At 47.4% G+C, this 18664-nt stretch overlaps 1 protein-coding gene across 2 annotated transcripts in view; it reads right to left on the reverse strand.

Moving 5' to 3' along the window:
• Nucleotides 1–18459, reverse strand: part of CFAP77 (cilia and flagella associated protein 77) — a 132172-nt gene extending 113713 nt beyond the window's left edge. For both annotated transcript variants that reach the window (XM_026009559.2, XM_072748314.1), the window contains exon 1: nucleotides 18079–18459. In XM_026009559.2, coding sequence (XP_025865344.2) covers nucleotides 18079–18267 — 189 coding nt within the window. In that variant the 5' untranslated portion in view covers nucleotides 18268–18459. The remainder of the gene's footprint in view (nucleotides 1–18078) is intronic.
• Between the last annotated feature and the right edge of the window lie 205 nt (nucleotides 18460–18664).

Raw genomic sequence — 18664 nt, forward strand, 5'->3', positions numbered from 1 at the left:
GAAAGTATTTTTCAAAAGGAAAAAATCCAATATAGTGTAGAAAAACAAGAAAGAGCTCCATTAAAAACCTAAATTTTTGAGAAACTTCCAAATGATCCAGATCAGATAGGACCAGACATAAATACAAGGTCCAGATCAAACACACAGAAAAGAGGAGTGGCTCTGGGGTAACAGTCAGGGACTGAGATGCTTTTGGAGCAATCAGTTTGGGTCAGCCTCTCTCCTTCCTACATTACTTTGTAAGCCCCCTAATCGATCTTCCCATGGCCACCCTAGGCACTCCAATCTATGCTCTGGCCAGAGGGCCTTTCCAATGCCAATCTGATTGTTTCCCTCTACTGTCGGTCCTAACCCTTTCTTAAAGGCCTTCACTGGCTTCCATTTCTCTTGGGCTACACAGCAAACTCCTTAACTAACCTCCACTAAGGGCCTGCATGATCCACCATTCTCTCCTACCCCCACATCCCAGCCATTCTGGCCTTCTTTCAGTGCCTTGAATCCCCATACTTTCTCTACCACAGACTCTTTACACATACTCTCCTAAGTGGCTAGAATGCCCTTGTCCTTTGCCTTCACCACACCCCAAACCCTATCTCATATACACACACATTCCTCCCCTGGTTAATTCAATTCTCAGCTCAGTCTTTACTTTATCCAAGTAGACTTCCCTGGCCTGCACCCACTTGAAGCCTCCCAATCAGATGTACCAGAAGCTTCTCCCCCTTGGCTCTTACCATGCTTGAAATCTCACATTTATGCATGATGTTTTGATTAATGCTTATCTGCCTGATTAGACTGTAAAGCTCTACAGAGTAATGATCAAGTCAAATTTCGTTCATCAATCTTTCTCTATTGTCTAGCCCAGTGCCAGGCACGTATATTGGAAATTCAGTGAATACTAAGCTATTTGTTGACTAAAACACAAGATGGATCAATGCATGGATGGATAGGTGGATGGATGGATGGATGGATGGATGGTTGGATAAATAGCTCTGCGGAAGATAAAAAGAAGCATGTTGTGGAATCTGCCCTCCAGGAGTATTGTATACTTGGTTAGTGACCCAAATTAGTTATGCTTAAGCATTAAATTCCAACAAGGCAAAAGTACCATAAATGGCACAGGAATGTATGTGACTGCTTATCCTATGAGTAGTCCACAACACATGGGGAGGGACAACAGAGCTCTAAATATTTGCCATATCCACAGCCCTCATCAGGACGGCAGCCTCAAATCCAACACAAAGGATGCCACTCTACTGATAGCCCCATCATCCTTACCACAACTCATGGACCAAGGACCAGGACCCAAGCCTAAACCAGTCACCGGCCAAAGTCCTAACCCCTAGTACCTCAACATATGACCTGATTTGCCCATAGGGTCATTTTGAAGATAATTCATTTAGATGAGGTCTTAGGGATCCCTGGGTGGCGCAGCGGTTTGGTGCCTGCCTTTGGCCCAGGGCGTGATCCTGAAGACCCAGGATCGAATCCCACGTCGGGCTCCCGGTGCATGGAGCCTGCTTCTTCCTCTGCCTGTGTCTCTGCCTCTCTCTCTCTCTCTCTCTCTCTGTGGCTATCATAAATAAATAAAAATTTAAAAAAAAAATAGATGAGGTCTTAGTGGAGAAGAGTGGACCCCTCACTGCAGTATGACTGAGATCCTTATAAAAGGTGAAATATGGACATAAACACCCACACAGGGAGTATGCCTGTGAATATGGAGACGGCCAAATACAAGCCAGAGAGGGTGGTCCGCAGTAGATCCTTGTCTTTCAGCCCCTAGAAGGAACCAGCCCTGTCAACACCCTGATCTCAGACTTCCAAGCTCCCATGGCTGGGAGACAATAAACTGATTTTAAGCTGCCCACGTTGTGGTTATTTGTTACAGCAGCCCTAGCCAACTCAGGTGGAGGGCAAACATAGACCCGAGAGGGACCAGAGAAGTCATGATGAGGCTGGTGGATTTGGGCTGGGCAGCCCAAAAAGAGCTAGTGGCAAGAGAGGGACTGGGGTGCTGCAGAAAAGCAGAGCATTCGCATTGGGAGGGAAGCAGTGAACAGGCTGGAAGGGGAAAGAAAAACATCTTACACCGAAAAAGAAGAATCAGGGCTGCTCGTGCTCTGGGGAAGGCAGTCCTGAGCTGCCCAAACCTGGCCAAGGCTGGCCCACGTGTGGCTTGAAATACATTCTGCCCAGCCTGGAAATAACCCGACCACAGGCTTTTTGCATTGATAAATTCATTATGTTATTAGGCGGCATCTTCTTTATATTTAGATTAATAACCACGTAATGATCACCTTGGCTGATCTAGATGGTGTCATTTTAAGAAATTATGGCTTCGATCCATCTTCCCTTTCCCCTTTGCTTCGGCCCTCCCTGAATTATTCCTGAGGAAGAAACCAATTAATAGTAGCTTGGCTGTTGTAATGCAGCCCGCTGTACAATGTAGCAATGCCTAATGGAGTTTTAATTTCCCCATGGTGAGTCAATATTTGCTTTAAGAAAGAAAAATGTCACCATAAACCACTGCCCCAAATGAATTTGGTAGCACAGAGGGTGAGAGAGTCTTCTTTTTAGGTAAACAGTGATGGAAAGAGGATAGGGAGGTGGGGGGGGGGTCACTCCTCACAAATCGGGTTGCTTATGGTCTTTGCTGCTCCTTCATACGACGGTGGTTATTAAATATTTTGCTTTGCAAATGCAGAGAACTGTCAGAGACTCCCCCGCAGTTTAAAGGGCCTGAAACAAAGTCATTATAATATAGAAGAGTAACAATTTATTCTAGCCTATTAATAACTTGTAGGGAGCAGGGAGGGGAATATAATAGTAGGCATCCCTCTTTGAAGACATTACGGGCCTTTCTTATTTCCCCCAACTAGGGTTGCGTGTGGAAACCAAATCCTACTTTCTAAAAAATGGATTAGACTTTTCAGGATCATGCGAGGAAATAAAGTTCTGCAATCCTCTCTCTCATAATAAGTCTGTCCAAAAATGATGTTGCTCATTCCGTTGAAAGATAGTTTCATTTCCTACTCAAAATTGGTATGAAAAATTTGCCTTGCCAAATGAACATTGTATACTGAACTTGTCAAATCCTTTCTCCTGACACAAATAAAAGATAACATTGGGTGGCAGCATGTAAAACAGCTCTGACAAGATAGCAGAGGGAGACAAAGAAATATACATATTTTGATTCTCTCTGTTTTAGAAGCTGAGGTTGGGGGTAGGCACCGGCGCGATGACTGGCCAGCTTGTGAATGCTTCAGGTAACAATTGAACAAGTCACTTTCATGTAGAGTTTCAATGCTATAATGACCCTGTTTCCAATTAGCCAAAACATGACAAAATTTCAACTTTTATAGCGGCAAAAGCTGCCAGGGAGAAGACCGCCTGAGTGACAAGGCTCTTCATTCAAAAGTTTACGGGTGCACTGTGCGGCTGTAATTACTAGTTCTAACGCAGTGGGAAATTATTCCTAGTGTGTTTAAAAATAAATAAGGTAAATGATCACCCTTTCATTAGATCTGTACTCATACCATATAAGTGACTTTTTTTTTTTCCTATTAAAATTGTTGATTGAAGGCCGTTAGCTGTGTATCAGCTCAAAATTACATTTCTGCTCTCTTAGGGGCTGCCGCCGCTAAGAATCACACTTGGTGCCTAGTTAGGAACAAGAAAAGACTCCTAAAACTGCAATTTCAGGGGGAAAAAAACACAAGCAAGAAACCCAGATTGCACCTCCGAGTCCCCAAAGGCATCTGGCTTCTTTGTTCTGTTAAGAATAATTAACCTCAATCTCAGCTCCGGGTCCCTAGATTGATTATCATAGTCATTTAAATACTGTAATCTCATTTTCAGCACCGGGGTGAGGAGGGGGAGAGAGGGGAGCGAGGCTGGAGAGAGAAAGAGAGCAAGTCTGGGAGGGAAGAGAAAACAGAATAAATTATCTGACAAAGGGAAGCGGGCCTTTCTGCTCACAGAGCCTATTTCGGATCCTTCCACTTGATTGGAAAAGTTGATGAAGTTTAAATGAAGCAGAATTAGAACCTCAGGCCGCTGAGTATTGATGCGGGCGATGCGAGCGTGTGCAACTCAATACCCCCCCCCCCCCCCCCCCCCCCAGTTTCAGCAGAAAACAAGAGACAGGCCTAAATGGTATAATCTTCAATCGAATCTAACATCCACACTGACAAGGCAAGGTAATGAGTTAGGCCAGATCAGGCCTGTTGGTTAAAGAAATTAATCCCTCCCGCCGCCCTAGAGGGCTTTGATGCCTATTGTGTGGGCCCCTGTCACAGTCTATCTAAATGCTAACTAACTGGGAGGGTGAGAGGGACTGTGCTTTTCATTGCTGGCACTAATCTGATAACAATTTGCTCTCGCTGATTAGGGAGGCGGGGAGGGGACGGGGTGATGGGCCGGAGAGGAGGAGGGGGCGCCTTCCCTTTGAAAGGGGAAAGACAGTCTGGTCAGCCCAGAGGCCAGTTGTCCCCCAAGCATGCAGGCTTCCCCGGCAAGCAGGTAGATGTGCACAGGTATGACAGCCTAAACTCCAGATTTCTCGGGAAACCAGGTATCCATTCGTCACGTGTGTCACCCCCTTCTGGCTTGTCTCTTCTTGAAACAATTTGTTCACCCAAAGTGCAGGCCCCTGACACCATCCCAATCTGGCGCCACATCCCTCCTGCTGCCCTGCCTTCTTCACATTAGGCTCACTCCAGACTTGTCCTCCAAACACACCCAAGTTCTGGGGTATCCCATTTCTCACTTGTCTGGCCATTTCTGCATCTCAAATTACCTTCCCTCATCTCCACATGGCAAGCTGAGTGCTACCCAGTCCTGCAGCCCCTCCAGGCCAGGGACCCTCTTACTAACCAACTCTGTTAACAGCCTCCTGTTAACAGCCACTCCCTGCCCTCACTACCCTGACCCTCCTGATTTCAGCCTCATGCAGCCACTTCCAGGTGTGTGTGCAGGTGCCCAACTAGGCTACAAGCTCCTCGAGAACAGAAAGCACACCTCCAGGTGATGTTGACCCTTCTGATCGATGTAGATTTGATGGCAAAGATGAACTGGATTCTTCCTCCACCGGGACAAAGGAGTCTCCAGGGAAATGGGAGTGTGGCACAACATGTAAAGACCATGACAAGCAGTGGACTTCCACATGCCACAGTGACAGCCCCTACTCTGCCACTGACCCTTCATGTGACCTCAGTCATTCTCCAAAGGTCCATGACCTTGCAGAGTTGAGATCCTGTATGGAAGAGGCTGGCAGTTGGTAGGTAGTCAACAAATGGTGGTATGGATGGTCACCAAGCTCTCCTGAGCTGTGCAATGGTTATGACCACGGACCATGGAGTCACAGCCCAGGTTTGAAACTGAGCTCCTCCTCTCATTGGCTGGATGACCGTGGGCAAAGATGTGTGACCTCCTTAAGCCTCAGCTTCCCCATCTGTAAAATGGAATGCCACCAATCCTGTTCCTTAGGACTGTTGCAGAGACTTTAAGGAGATAATGCCCCATACACAGTGGGCTCTGCAGAGGACAGCTGGTATCAGCTGGCACCATGTGGGGGGGTCGCTGCTGGCCAAATGGGGCTGCAGCCGGGAGCTTCCTGGGAACCCAGAGCCCAGGCCTTAGCCTCCTCCTGTTCCCATTCTGGAGAAGTCAGGCCCGAGCATCCAGCCAGGCGATTCAGGGATGATCTTTGGGAAGAAGCGAGCAGCTGCCTGAGAAAAGACGGAGCTTTCAGAAATACCAGACAGGTGCTTTCCTCCTAGAAGGGGAGTTTTTGAAAGATTTGCTCAAACCTCCGAATTTATGCCCACTGGGTGCCTACAGAGCAAGCAAAATCTTCAGTGACAGTTCACAAAGTTTTCGGAGGCAGCCGCAAAGCCCAGCACTTGGCCCTGAGGGACCCTGGGTAGCACTCCAGCAGGTTCCCTCAAAGGGCTGTGGAGATTCAGGAGCCTGGCAGGCCAGGGGGCTGGTTTAATTTGCAAAAAGTAAACAAATCACAGTCGCTACCCCTACCCATGGCTGTGCTCCAAACGTGAGGCCTGGTAGGGGACAGGATGATATGTCCATTCCAGCAGCTTCTGGCAGCGGAGGGCGCCCCAATGTCCCTCCAGTCAAACCACACACAGCACAGCACAGCACTCCCAGTGGGGGCTCCCCTCTCTCTTTGGCCTGTGTCCCCATGAGTGCAGGGAGGGAGGCGCTGGCTCTGCGGCCCCCCGTTGTTGACTTCTGGGCCTTTCTCACAGCCCTCTGTGCTCTTCCCTGTTTATCCTACTTAGTTTGGCCAACTGGAGGCCTGGCCAGATCCAGTCTCACTCCCTGCCAACCCCCCTTCAGCACTACTCCCCTGACGCTTCACTGCAGCCACCAGGGTTCCAACTTCCTCCTTGCCATCGAGGTACAAAACCTCTTATTTTGCCCTGAACAGTCTCCACCAATGGCCCACCTGCACACTCTGCCCCAGCACCTCTTAACTGACCACCTCTACTCAGCTCAGAAGGTTGGGCTAAAATGTCACTTCCTCCAGGTAGACCTCCCCTAGACTCCTGGTTGACACCTTTTAGTGGCCAGTCCTCCTCTGGGTTGCTTCTCCATAGGTAAGGGACAGTGCCTTATTGTTTGTCTTCAGCAGGGTCTTGCAAGCTGCCTACAGGTGGAAACTGAGGCCCTCCCTTCGGCCCAGCTGCCCTCAAAGCCCAGCCCTGGACTTGCACCTACTGGCCCCTTCATAAGCATTTTGCAAATAGTGGAATAACCAAATGAAAGGTTGGTTAGGGTAATTCTCAGCCACCCAGGTGTGTAAGGGGAGGCTGTTTCTCCCAAGGTTTCAGAGTCAACAAGAGTTGTGTAGTAGGATGAGAGCTCATCACCGTGGTCCTGGGGCCTGGTGTGCCTGACACAATGCTTATGGAGTGAATGAATGACAGGTAACTAGAACTGAGGACCCTCGGGTCTGCTCATCCGGGCATTCCTCCCCCAGGCCCCTTTCAACATTCCACACCTTTTCCTAGAAAGCTGGCTCTTCCCCAGTCAAAGTTGCTTCCTTGCACATGGCCCCATCCAAGCCCTTGGATTTAATTTCCAACATGATTTATCTGTTCCTTAAAGAGGGATCTCAAGGAGCCTGGGTGGCTCAGTCGGTTAGGCATCTGTCTTCAGCTCAGTTCGTGATCCTGGGGTCCTGGGATCAAGCCCCACACCCATCTCCCTGCTCAGTGGGGCACCTGCTTCTCCCTCTGCCTCTCTGTCTCTCATGAATAAATTTTTTTTAATTTATTCATGAGAGACAGAGAGAGGGGGGAGGGCAGAGACACAGGCTGAGGGAGAAGCAGGCTCCCTGCAAGGAACCTGATGCAGGACTCAATCCTGGATCCCTGAGGGGGATCACACCCTGGGCCAAAGGCCCAAACACTAAGCCACCCAGGCATCCCCCCCTTTTTTTTAAGAGGGATCTCAAAATGGTATAAGCTACAGGCCATATAAAACCTGGATACACCTCTCACCCGTCCCCAGCTCCCTATACACACTTACCAATCTTTATGTTATGATTCAGCACAAGCTGCTCAAGCCTTTTGGCCTGGGAGATGTTCCACCCCACCCCCACCGAGGGTGCTGCCCTCAGCACTAAGCAAGGAGTCTGTCAGGAGGATGGCAGTCACTGTATCAGTCCCACTTAGCTGCTTTTCTGGGTGTTTCTGCATACTAGATTATAAGTTCTTTGAAGGCAAAGCCTATCTCCAGGTCAGTTTACCCCCATATCCTGGGTGCCTAGCTCTGGGCCTGCTGTATGTAGGTGCTCAGAAGTATCTCTTAATTCAAGCAGTGAGTGAATGAATATATCTGCTGCTCTTTTCCTTATAGTGAACACAGGCTCATACAGTCGTTCGTTCTTCATGAAGAACCTCGTCCATTTCAGACTCTGTGCCTTTGCTCAGGCCAGCCACCCCTGCCCCTGGTGCCCCCTCCTCTCCCCGCACCCACTGGCACCCAGCCTGGTCCAGAGCCCCAGCCCAAGTGCACAAGCTCTGAGATATGACTCCTCTTGCCTCTCCTTCACCTTTATAGTAACTTTTATTTATTTTTTTTTTAATTTTTTTTTTAAATTTATGATAGTCACAGAGAGAGAGAGAGAGAGAGAGAGGCAGAGACATAGGCAGAGGGAGAAGCAGGCTCCATGCACCGGGAGCCCGATGTGGGATTCGATCCCAGGTCTCCAGGATCGCGCCCTGGGCCAAAGGCAGGCGCTAAACCGCTGCACCACCCAGGGATCCCTATAGTAACTTTTATTATTGGTTGTGGTGTGCAAAGTCTGGTTCTCCCCTCACCAGACCATATACTTCTTGGAAATGAATCTTTAAACTTCTTATGTTTCCACCAGTGCCTTGCACACAGTAGGGACTTACTAAATATTCGCTCAGTGATTGATGGGCCTGTTAACAGTCTCCAATACACACTAAAAAAGAAACAAATAAACCAACCAATCAACCAATAAATAAGCAAGCTAACCTCTCTGTCCTAAAAGACCTACTGGAGGACAGAGGGAGGAAATGAATGCAATTCTACATAATGGGTACATTACGATGGCACTTGAATGGGGCAATACAAATTCACTACTGTCCAGTAACATTGCTCGACAAGGCTGCCAGAAACTTTTCTAATTCCCTCAACTGAAATGTTGTAGCCTAAAGATCACCTTTCTTTGGGCACCTGGCTGGCTCAGCTGGTGTGGCGTGGCATGTGACTCTTGATCTCGGGGTTGTGGGATCAAGCCCCATGTTGGGTGTAGAAATTACTTAACAATAAAATCTAAAAAACCCCCAATAAATCTATATTTATATATATATCACCTCTCTCAATGTCTCATTGGGCGGCCCCACTGCCATGGGGGCACTGTGGAGTCTGAACTCACTAGCATTTTTTCTCTGGTACTGTGACGCAGCTTTGAGGTGATGGTGGGCCACCTGGCCAAGCTATGGCCTTGCACTAATGCTGGGCCCTAGAATCCAAAACTTTCTGAATCTCCACTTTGATTTCTCTGGGCACATACAATAGATTTTGATCCACGCAAAGAAATTTATCTTGTATGCTTCTGGGTTCATTGGTCTCCCAAATATGTATTGTGTGGTTCACATAGAAGATCAAAAATCCCTCTTTTGGGCTCATTATGTGTTTTCTACAGTGGTTTTGGCTGGCTGCTGTCCCTGCCACCCATGTGCTCCGCACATTGACCTTTCTGCTCATTGACCCACATAAGTCAGTTTCTTGACCGAAAGCTGATGTGCCTTTAAATTATTGGGTGGAAAAACACAGCTGTTTTCTTTATAAAGTACATTTATATGCTTTCCTGAGATACTGTCCTTAGTGCCATAATGACAGTATAAGGGCCCTGCTATGATGGGGCTCTGGCCTACCAAGAGCTTAATTTCTGATGTACCAGATCAATTCTGTTTAAGATCCTAGATGAGTTTATGCTGAGAAAAACCAAACCAAACCGAACCCTTGGAAGGTGGTGCGCCAGGGCAACAAAGCTTGTGTGGTGGTCCACGGTTACTCAACAAACCAGCCTCTGCACCAATAGTGTTTATCTGATGACTTAATGAGCCACACTGCATGAATTGTTGGAAACACTTTTTACTTTTTTAAACAACATGGGTGAGGCTGAAGATAGACAAGCCCCAGATAAAAGCCAGCAAACTTTTGAAAGCTATAACTGAGAGAAAGAGGGGATAGATTTAAAATTGCCATAAAATGGGGCACCTGAGTGGCTCAGTCAGTTGAGCATCAGACTCTTGATTTTAGCTCAGATCATGATCTCAAGGTTGTGAGATGGAACCCCATGTCAGGCTCAATGCTTAAGATTCTCTTTCTCTTCCTCTCTCTCTGTCCCCACCCCTCCACCCTATCAATCAATCAATAAAATTGCCATAAAATATGTGAGAGGGGAAACTAAGCCAAACAAGGGAGAGAGAAGCAATTATAACAGAACAGTTTCACTTCTACAGTGTTTGTTTTGAGTTTCAAGAGCCCCTGGACCATAAGGAAGTTAGCCATGAATGCTCCATGTGGTTCCTCTCTGATTCAGGGTTCCTCAGCCTCAGCAATGTTGACATTTGGGATCAGATTAATTCCCTGCTGCGGGGGCTGGAGGTGCATTAGAGAACATTGAGGGGTGGCATTTCTTGCTTTTGCCCACCTAATGCCAATAGCCCCTCCAACCCAGTGGTGATAACCAAGAACGCCTCCAGACATGACCAGGTGTTCCTTGGGGAGCAAAAGCACCTCCCTCAGTTGAGAAGCCCTGGTTCATTCCATAAGGTCATTGTGCATTCCATAAGACAGTGTCTCATTTAAATCAGTCTTTGTTGCAACCTTGACAAGGGCAAGGTAGGTATCAGCACCCATACTTTATAGATGAGGCAACTGAGGCTCAGAAGTGAGGTCACTTGCCCAAGGACCCTCAAAAGAGCTACAAACCGAGCTATTCTCATTCAACCAGGATGAACTCATCAGCTCCAGGGCACATGGTTGCACAAAACTTGAGATGAGGCGGATAACGGTATTTTTCTTTTAATGAAGCAGAGTTGACGTACAATATCATATTGGTTTCGGGTGTACAACATAGTGATTTGACAATTATAAACACTACGAAATTCTCACCACAGCAAGTGTGGTTACCATCAGTGGGTGACACTTTCTTTCAACAGGAGCATGAAGGGAGGGACAAAGCTGCACTTGCACAGATTTGCCTCGTTATAAATTTATTTTATAAGTTCAGATTTACAACATATACTTAGAGTCGATAGATGAGAACATGAAGGTTGTTTGGAGGAACACAAATATTTGGAATTGGAATAATGGAAAAGGAAAAAAAGCATCCACTCTGGGGGCAGCATACCCATGTCATCTTACTGAATCCTCATGAGCCCCCCATGCCCAGGTGCCAGTTACGATCACCCACTTTGCAGACAGGAAACTGAGGCTCAAAGGTAAGACACGTTACCAAGAAAGTGACTGAGACAAAGCTCACCCTTTCATCTGCCTGGATCCAAAGGCTGCCATCTGCGATTGCTGGCCTTTCTGTCCAGGAGGTGGCTACAGCTTTATGTCTGCCTGGTTAGGAGTGTGTGTGTGTGTGTGTGTGTGTGTGTGTGTGTGTGTGTGTGTGGTTGTAGGACAATAGCTACAGCCTGGAATTGTTTTAACAGTCCTCATTGAAGGCACCTGGGTGGCTCAGTGGTTGAGCGTCTGCCTTCGGGTCAAGTCATGATCCTGGGGTCCTGGGATCAAGTCCCACATTGGGGTCCCTGCTCAGCGGGAAGTCTGCTTCTCCCTCTGCCTCTGTTGCTGCCCCTGCTCATGCTCTTTCTCTCTCTCTCTCTCAAATAAATAAATAATATCTTAAAACAAAAAACAAAAAACACAGTCCTACTGACTCAGGAGCTTGAAAAGAGAGTCAAGGAGCAATTTCATGGAGAGTTGAATTGTTACCAATGCCAACAAATGCTCTCATTTCTTTTTTTTTTTTTCTTTTTACAAATACAAAAGTCAGACAAGAAACATACATCATTATTTACAATATACACTAAAACCAAGCAAAATGCAACGTGATTGAGACTGTGTGTTCACTTGTTTTTGCCCGACCAGCCAGAAGGCTGTGAAGCAGGAGCAATGGGTGTGAGTTTGAAAGAGCCCAGCTCCTGGGGGCCATGGCTATGCACAACGTCCCATGAGAACAGATTCACCCAGCCTGAGAGTCCAGAAAGATCTGTACGTAGTTACAATCCTCCCTGTCTATGACATGTTCACTGTGGCTTCAGCACAAACACAGAACTGACACCCCCAAACTAGTCAACTCAATAGCTAATGAGTTGGTGTTCCTCAGTGTTAGCATTCCATCCAGAACACTTTTAACTGAGTTTCCTTTTCATTACACTTTTTCAACAATTAAAGATGCATTTTCTTAAGAAGAGTGAGACCCAGACATTTAATGGGAACTCCAATGCTTCTGGTGACCACTAAACAGCTTGAAAACCACTGCAATAGAAAACAGGGATTTGAAATTTTGTCCACAGGGCCAGTTGTAAATCAAGAACACTTTGTCTTTCAAATAAAGGAGAAAGCAGCCTGAATTATACAATGAATAGCACTTGAACCTGGAAGATTCTGGAAGGTGCTAGAAGCGACTGCTGACTTGTTCACCATGGACTCAGAACTCTTCCTGAGGGAATGGCCTTCCCACCATGCTGCAGTGTTTGGAGAGCCACATTATCAGAAGGTGGCTGAGTTCCCACCACACCAAGGATTGATTTTCCTTAATGTCTCAGAGCCAAAGCACCCCTTCTCCAGAAGGATGGAGGAAGGTGGGCTCCTCCAGTGGGACAGCCACCCCAGAGGGTGGTAAGAAGCCTACAAGGGAGCAACTTGGCTTTCTGAAAAGCTGAAGCCTGAGCAGAGAGATTGGGTCACTGCTTCAGCCTCTGCTCACCAAATGGTGTTACTGGGCACTTGGAAGGGGTAAGCTTTGACTTAAAAAAAAAAAAAAAAAAGAATAAAGTACAAAGGACCAAGAGAGAGAGAACCCCATGGCTTTCCCTGGAGAAATGAACCCTATGTATTGGCCAGCCGAGAGGAGCCATTAGGATGGGCAGTTCAGTCTTTCATCCCTCTCCTAACGTTTTATTTTCTCCTGTTACATCGTAATTGAATGTAAAAAGATTTGAACCATTAGAGAGGTATATTCTCTTCAACAGATAAAGCAGAATTAACATTTTCAGATTTTACTCAAACGTAATAAAAATACTGACCTACGCTGGGATATTTGTACAACCGTGTGTTTGTCTGCCTGCCTTCTTTGCGTTTGTCTCTATGCATTTATGTTCACCAGCATCAATATTTATTAGAGATGTTAAACCATTAGTAGGCATGGTGTGGTTGCCTAATTTTGTAGAGCATCCAATTTGAACACACTGGCTCTAAATAAATGCTTCCTCGTGATGATAATGATAATGATCTCAGCAGCAGCACCTAGTCTTGAAAAATCAGGACTCCGTTTGGGGTGGAAACCTTTGAACACTTAGGATCTAAGGAGGGTGAAATCATTTGGCTCCAGATGGCTGAATTTTTCCTGGTCTGCTCCTGATCAGAACCTAACTCTCCACACTTTAAGGTCCAATTTCAAGTCTGTTTCTTCATAAAGCCCCCCGAGTCCTGTTCACGACTTCTTCCCCCTAAAGCTGGACCCTTTAGCTGGTGTGGTGCACTTGAAACTTGCCAAGAGTGACCCATGACATTGCTTATCCTATTATGCATGTGTGTGCCTGTGTGTGTTTGTGTGCAACAATAAAGGCTAATTTCCTGAGAGCTTGCTTTAAAGGCAGGTGCTGTGCTAAGCAATATATACATATACGCTCCATCTCCTCGCTAAAAACTTAACTCCTTGTGACTTCTGTGGGGGAGAAGAGGGCAAGGGCTGAGTTCTGAACTTGTTTCTGTGCCCTCCCTACCCCCAAAAGAGATTAGGATGGTGCTAGGCACTTAGTAAACTTTCAATAAACACTTCTTGGCTGCCAACAAATCCTGGGAAGTTAGTAGAGCTCACATTGGAAGGAGTGTTGAGGAAAAATGATATTGGAGTCAGATTCATTGGTGAACATTATTTTGACTGCCTGCCATATAGAAGTAACCAATCTGGGTTGTCATTAATTTATTAATTGGCTATGTAATGTGGCCAGAAGGGCACAGGGCTGGAAGTCAGGAGACACAAGTCTCATCCCACCTCTGTGACCAGGTCAGAGGGCACCTTGAAAGAGTGTCTTTCTCTCTGGGCCTTAATATCCTCAAAAAAAAAAAAAAAAAAAGAAAAAAAAGAAAAGAAAAAAGAAAGAAAGAAAAAAAATGGACTAGATATCTGTAAGCCTCCTTCCAGCCTCAAATGATGTGATTTTATGACTCTATTTTACAAATGCATGCACTTCTTATTTGTGACATAAACCCCCACAGAAAAACAAAGTCCATGATAAATTATGAAAAAATCGGGTGCCATGATCATTTGCACTTTCTAAGGGTGCTCGATTCAATAAATTCCACCCCTGTACATTGCCTGCCTCTCCAGGGCGACAGAAGATTCGAGGCTGTCAGTGGAGCAAACCAAGCAGTCTCTCCCCTATAATTGTATTGACAAGATATCACCTGAGTTCCGATGGCAGGCAGGGTGCACCCTGACAGCTTCTGTGAAGGAGCCTTGAAGGCTACTGTAGCAGGATCCTATGTTGAGTCACAGGATTCTGGGGGAATGGGAATCAAGCCGAAAGAAGCTTGGTTCTTTCTCTATTTAATTTTATTCTTCCCGGAGAGTCACATTTGAAGGCAAACTGGCTAACTGCACATCACTTTATACAAGAGGGTAGAAGCCTTTTCTAATGGAAAATATTTACCTCTTTTTTTGCGGCCACATAAAACACCCAGTTGATTCAATCAGTCCCACTAATAACCAGTGGGCTTGATTTTAAATGAAGCAAGTAGTTGTTGAGCATTTGTAGATAAAGTACCTGCTTGGATGTCTGAGTTTTTCACTTTTCACTTGGTTGCCGTGGCATCTTGCAGACATGTTCTTGAATAACTGATGTGTATACATCCTGGTAAATTCCATGGGTGTGAAATAGCAGTGTTGGGTTTGTTCAGGCAGTGTGTCTGCATTTTAAATTAAACAAATCCTGATCCTATTCACTGGAGAAAACAATATGAGCAACAACCCCTCCCCCCAATACGGTGGGATAAATGACTATTTCAAAGGTGGTATATTTTTCAATATAGATGCAACCTTCGGATTCAGATTCAGACAAGACCAAAATATATTTCATCCTCATCCTCTTAAAGACACCCTCAGGAGAGGGCACTCCCAACTCCGGCACACATAAGAAGGCACACACTCACATGGGGTTCTGGAAACTTGGCCTTGTGCCTTGGTGTGCCACAGTGAAGACACAACAGAATCCCAGCAACGTATTACAAAAACAGTTTTTAAAGGCTCCACAATCTTGAATGCTTTCAAATCTCCTTTGCTTTAAAGCTGAAAATCCCAAAGCATTTTCACAATTTAAATTTCATTTAAATATAGGAAGCTGTTTGGAGTGGGAGAATAATGCTGGGCTGGGAGCCAAGTGAACATAGCTTCTAACCCAAGCTCTGCCACAGCCTTGTGCAAAGGGCTCACCACAGACGACCTCCATGTATCCATTTGTAAGGAGGGTCTGGAAAAGGTAACAGTCAAGGTTCCTTATTGCTCTCAATGTTTCTGCAACTGTTAATTAGGACAGGTTTTGGTGGAAAATCTTATAGCAGTTGTAAATATTGAAATGTGGACATAATCTTGACTGCTACAGAAAGGAGCTTACAGCCCATCAGGAACTGGAGGGAGGACAATAAGGACAGGCTAGCTGTCCCTGACCTGAAAAGAGCAAGGCACAATCACCAGAGTGCTCCTGGAAGTAGCCTCCTGCTGCTCAGGCTCAGTGGCCACCCGCCAGGATGGTCCTGCTCTTCCTCTCCTGCCTTGAAGACAGAACCCCCAGCTGTGGGTCAGTCATCTCCTGCATATTTTCTAACCCTGAAGTGCAGGTTCAGGAATCAAGGCATTGAATTCTATCTGGAAGCTGTTCAGCTAGTGCCATCCAGAGGCCAAATATTGCCTTTCTTGATATACAGGGTGAGCAAAAGGAAAAGAAGGAGGGGAGGGAGAGTTTTACTCTCACATGTGTATTATATATATAATATACATATATGCCTGTGTGTGTGTGTGTGTGTGTACACATACACATAAAATGTACATATATGTGTAATATATGTGTGCATATACATATGCATATACCTATCGGTATGTATGTGTATATGTATATACAGTTGACCCTTGGACAAGGATTAGGGGTGCTGATTCCCAAGCACTTCAAACTCCACTATAACTTTTTTTAAGGAAGCTCTAATCCCAACGTGGGGCTTGAACTAGCCACCCCAAGATCAAGTGTCACATGCTCTTCTGACTGAGTGAATCAGGCACCTCACATCTATAACTCTTGACTCCCCCAAAACTTAACCACTAACAGCCTACTGTTGAGCAGAAGTCTTAACAGCCAATAGTTGGTTAACACATATTCGGTATGTCATATGTACTGTATACTGTATTCTTACAAAAAAGTAAAGAGAAAAGAAAATGTTATTAAGAAAATCAAAGAAGAGAAAAAACATTTACAGTATTGTACTGTATTTTTTAACCTGCATATAAATGGGCTGGCATAAGATCAAAATCCACATCCTTTAAAGGTCAACCATATATAGTTTGGGGTGGGCATCTCACACTACTAATTCACCATGAAGAATACTAATAACTCTATAATGCTGTTCATTTTATTTTATTTTTAAAAATTTTATTTGTTTATTCATGAGAGACACACAGAGAGAGGCAGAGACACAGGCAGAGGGAGAAGCAGGCTCCCTGCAGGGAGCCCGATACAGGACTCAATTCCAGGACCCCAGGATCACACTCTGAGCTGAAGGCAGACGCTCAACCACTGAGCCACCCAGATGCCCCATGCGGTTTATTTTATATGTAAGCAGAATGGAGTTGGCCTACTAATACCTGCCTGCATGAAAGCAATGACAACACTAAAGCAGCTGATCAGAGGTGAAGGACTTGGTTCTCCCCTCCATCCCAGAAAGGTGAGCCCCATCTGTCCCATCTGTCTGCTGAGAGTGGCTCTTCCCACCTAGATATAAATAAAGGACTCTCTTCCACTTGGGGGGAGGGTGCTAAGAAAGGGAGCATATTAGACGGAAGGGTGCTAGCATGATAAGCTAGCTGTCCCCTGGAGGGTGGCCCTGGAACAAAGTTTGGGGAAGGCAAGAGGAAAGAGTCAATGTTTTCTTAGGAGCCAGTGAACTCAGCTAATTATAGCAGGATGTTAGGAAAGCCCAGGTTCTGGAAGGATGGGATAACTGGGTGATGCGATCACCCCTAGAAGACTGATCAATCACTGACCTCTACCTCTGAAACCAGTAATACGTTATATGTTAATTAACTCAATTTAAATAAAATAAGAATAAAAAGAAATCCCAGGTTCCCTGTACCAAAAAACAAAAACAAAACACAAAACAACAAAAACCTTTGGGCTCCAATCGAGCTCCTGGCGCGTTCAGGTACATTGTTACTGAATCCAGGGTTACACCTGTGCCTTCTGCTTCTGGCACCCGGGACCTGCGCGCATTTTTGAAAGCACACCGCCCTCCAGCGGCACAAGAGGATCTTGCTCCCGACCAGCTCCCCGAGGGCCAAACCTCAACGCGACTTTTTCCTGTGGCTCCCGGAAAGGCGCGGCGATGCTACTCCAGCATTGGGCGATCACCAGTCCCGAAACCTCTGAAGTGAGGGTGCGTGCAATAAAAGGGGAGGCGATCTGGTTAAGAAATCGCAGCCCCCTCCCTCGTTGGTGTCGGCGAAGTCCCCAAGGCAGAGTTTCCAGCTCTTTTCTCTTAGGGCTGTAATTCTGGGTCAGAGTGTGATTGGATGGAAATTAACTTGTCAAGCGACGCTTCCAGGAGGGATTCAGAACGCTCGCTTAGGAAGCCGCCCCGGCGTGCAGGGGAAAGGGGGGAGGCGGCTGCACCCCGAGAGGGCTGGCAGCTGGCGAGCAAGGGCATAGTCTGGGTGCGTGTTGCCTGCCGGTCACCCTGGGGCTCCCCGGCAGACTCCGGGGTGAACAGCAGCAGCCGACCCTGCGCGCTCCCCGCGTGCCAGGCCCCGCGCCAGGGGTCTCTATTCAACCTTCCCAGTCAGTCCCTTTAATGAGCGCCTTTAGCATCCCACTTGGAAGATTAGGACACTGAGGCGCAGAGCGGCTACGCGACCCCGGACGGCTCGGGGGTCCAGGTCTGTCTAGAGCGGAGCGGCGGAGGGGGGGCGGGGGGTGCTTCCCACAGTGCGCTCAGCCGGCCGTGGAAGCCCCGGGCCCGCGGGTGCCCAGCGAGGGGGCGAGCGCCGGGCGGGTGGCGGGCGTGGGGGCGGCTCACCTTGACGATCAGCGGGTTCTGAAACATGGAATCCCGCACGACCCCCAGCCTCTCGTTCTCCATGCCGGGTCGGATGTCCGCCACCGTCAGGGGCCGCCGCGGGGGCGGGCAGATGTGGCTGACCGTGCGGCGCACCGGCTGCTTCTTCCATCGCCGGGGGTCCTGGCGGGAGCTTTGGGCCTCTGGCATTCTGCGGCTGCGGGACGGCCGGGGGGTGGCGGGATCCTCCCGGCTTCCCTGCTGGCCGGCGGGCGCAGAGCTCAGAGCTCGGAAGGCCCCCCAGCCAGTCCCCTCGGGCCGCACCACTCGGGGCGAGGGGGCCCCAGACGCCCGGCCCCCTTCGGAGGGGCGTGCACCCGCCTCGCGTCACCCGCTCCCCGCAAGGAGCCCTAGCGCCCGAAATAAACCCCTCTGGTTCCTCGGAACAACTTGTGAGCACCGCTCGGCACACTGGGCACGGACAGAAAATCAAGACCACCCCTCGAGGAAGAATGGAACGGTCTGTCTCCATGGCGACGGGACGCCAACGGCGCCGGAGCCGAGAGACCGGGTTTTCTTTCCTGAAACTACTGGTGGCCACCAAAGG

This window comes from Vulpes vulpes, chromosome 2 (genome assembly GCF_048418805.1).
Source record: "Vulpes vulpes isolate BD-2025 chromosome 2, VulVul3, whole genome shotgun sequence".
In the NCBI taxonomy this organism is placed as follows: domain Eukaryota; kingdom Metazoa; phylum Chordata; class Mammalia; order Carnivora; family Canidae; genus Vulpes; species Vulpes vulpes.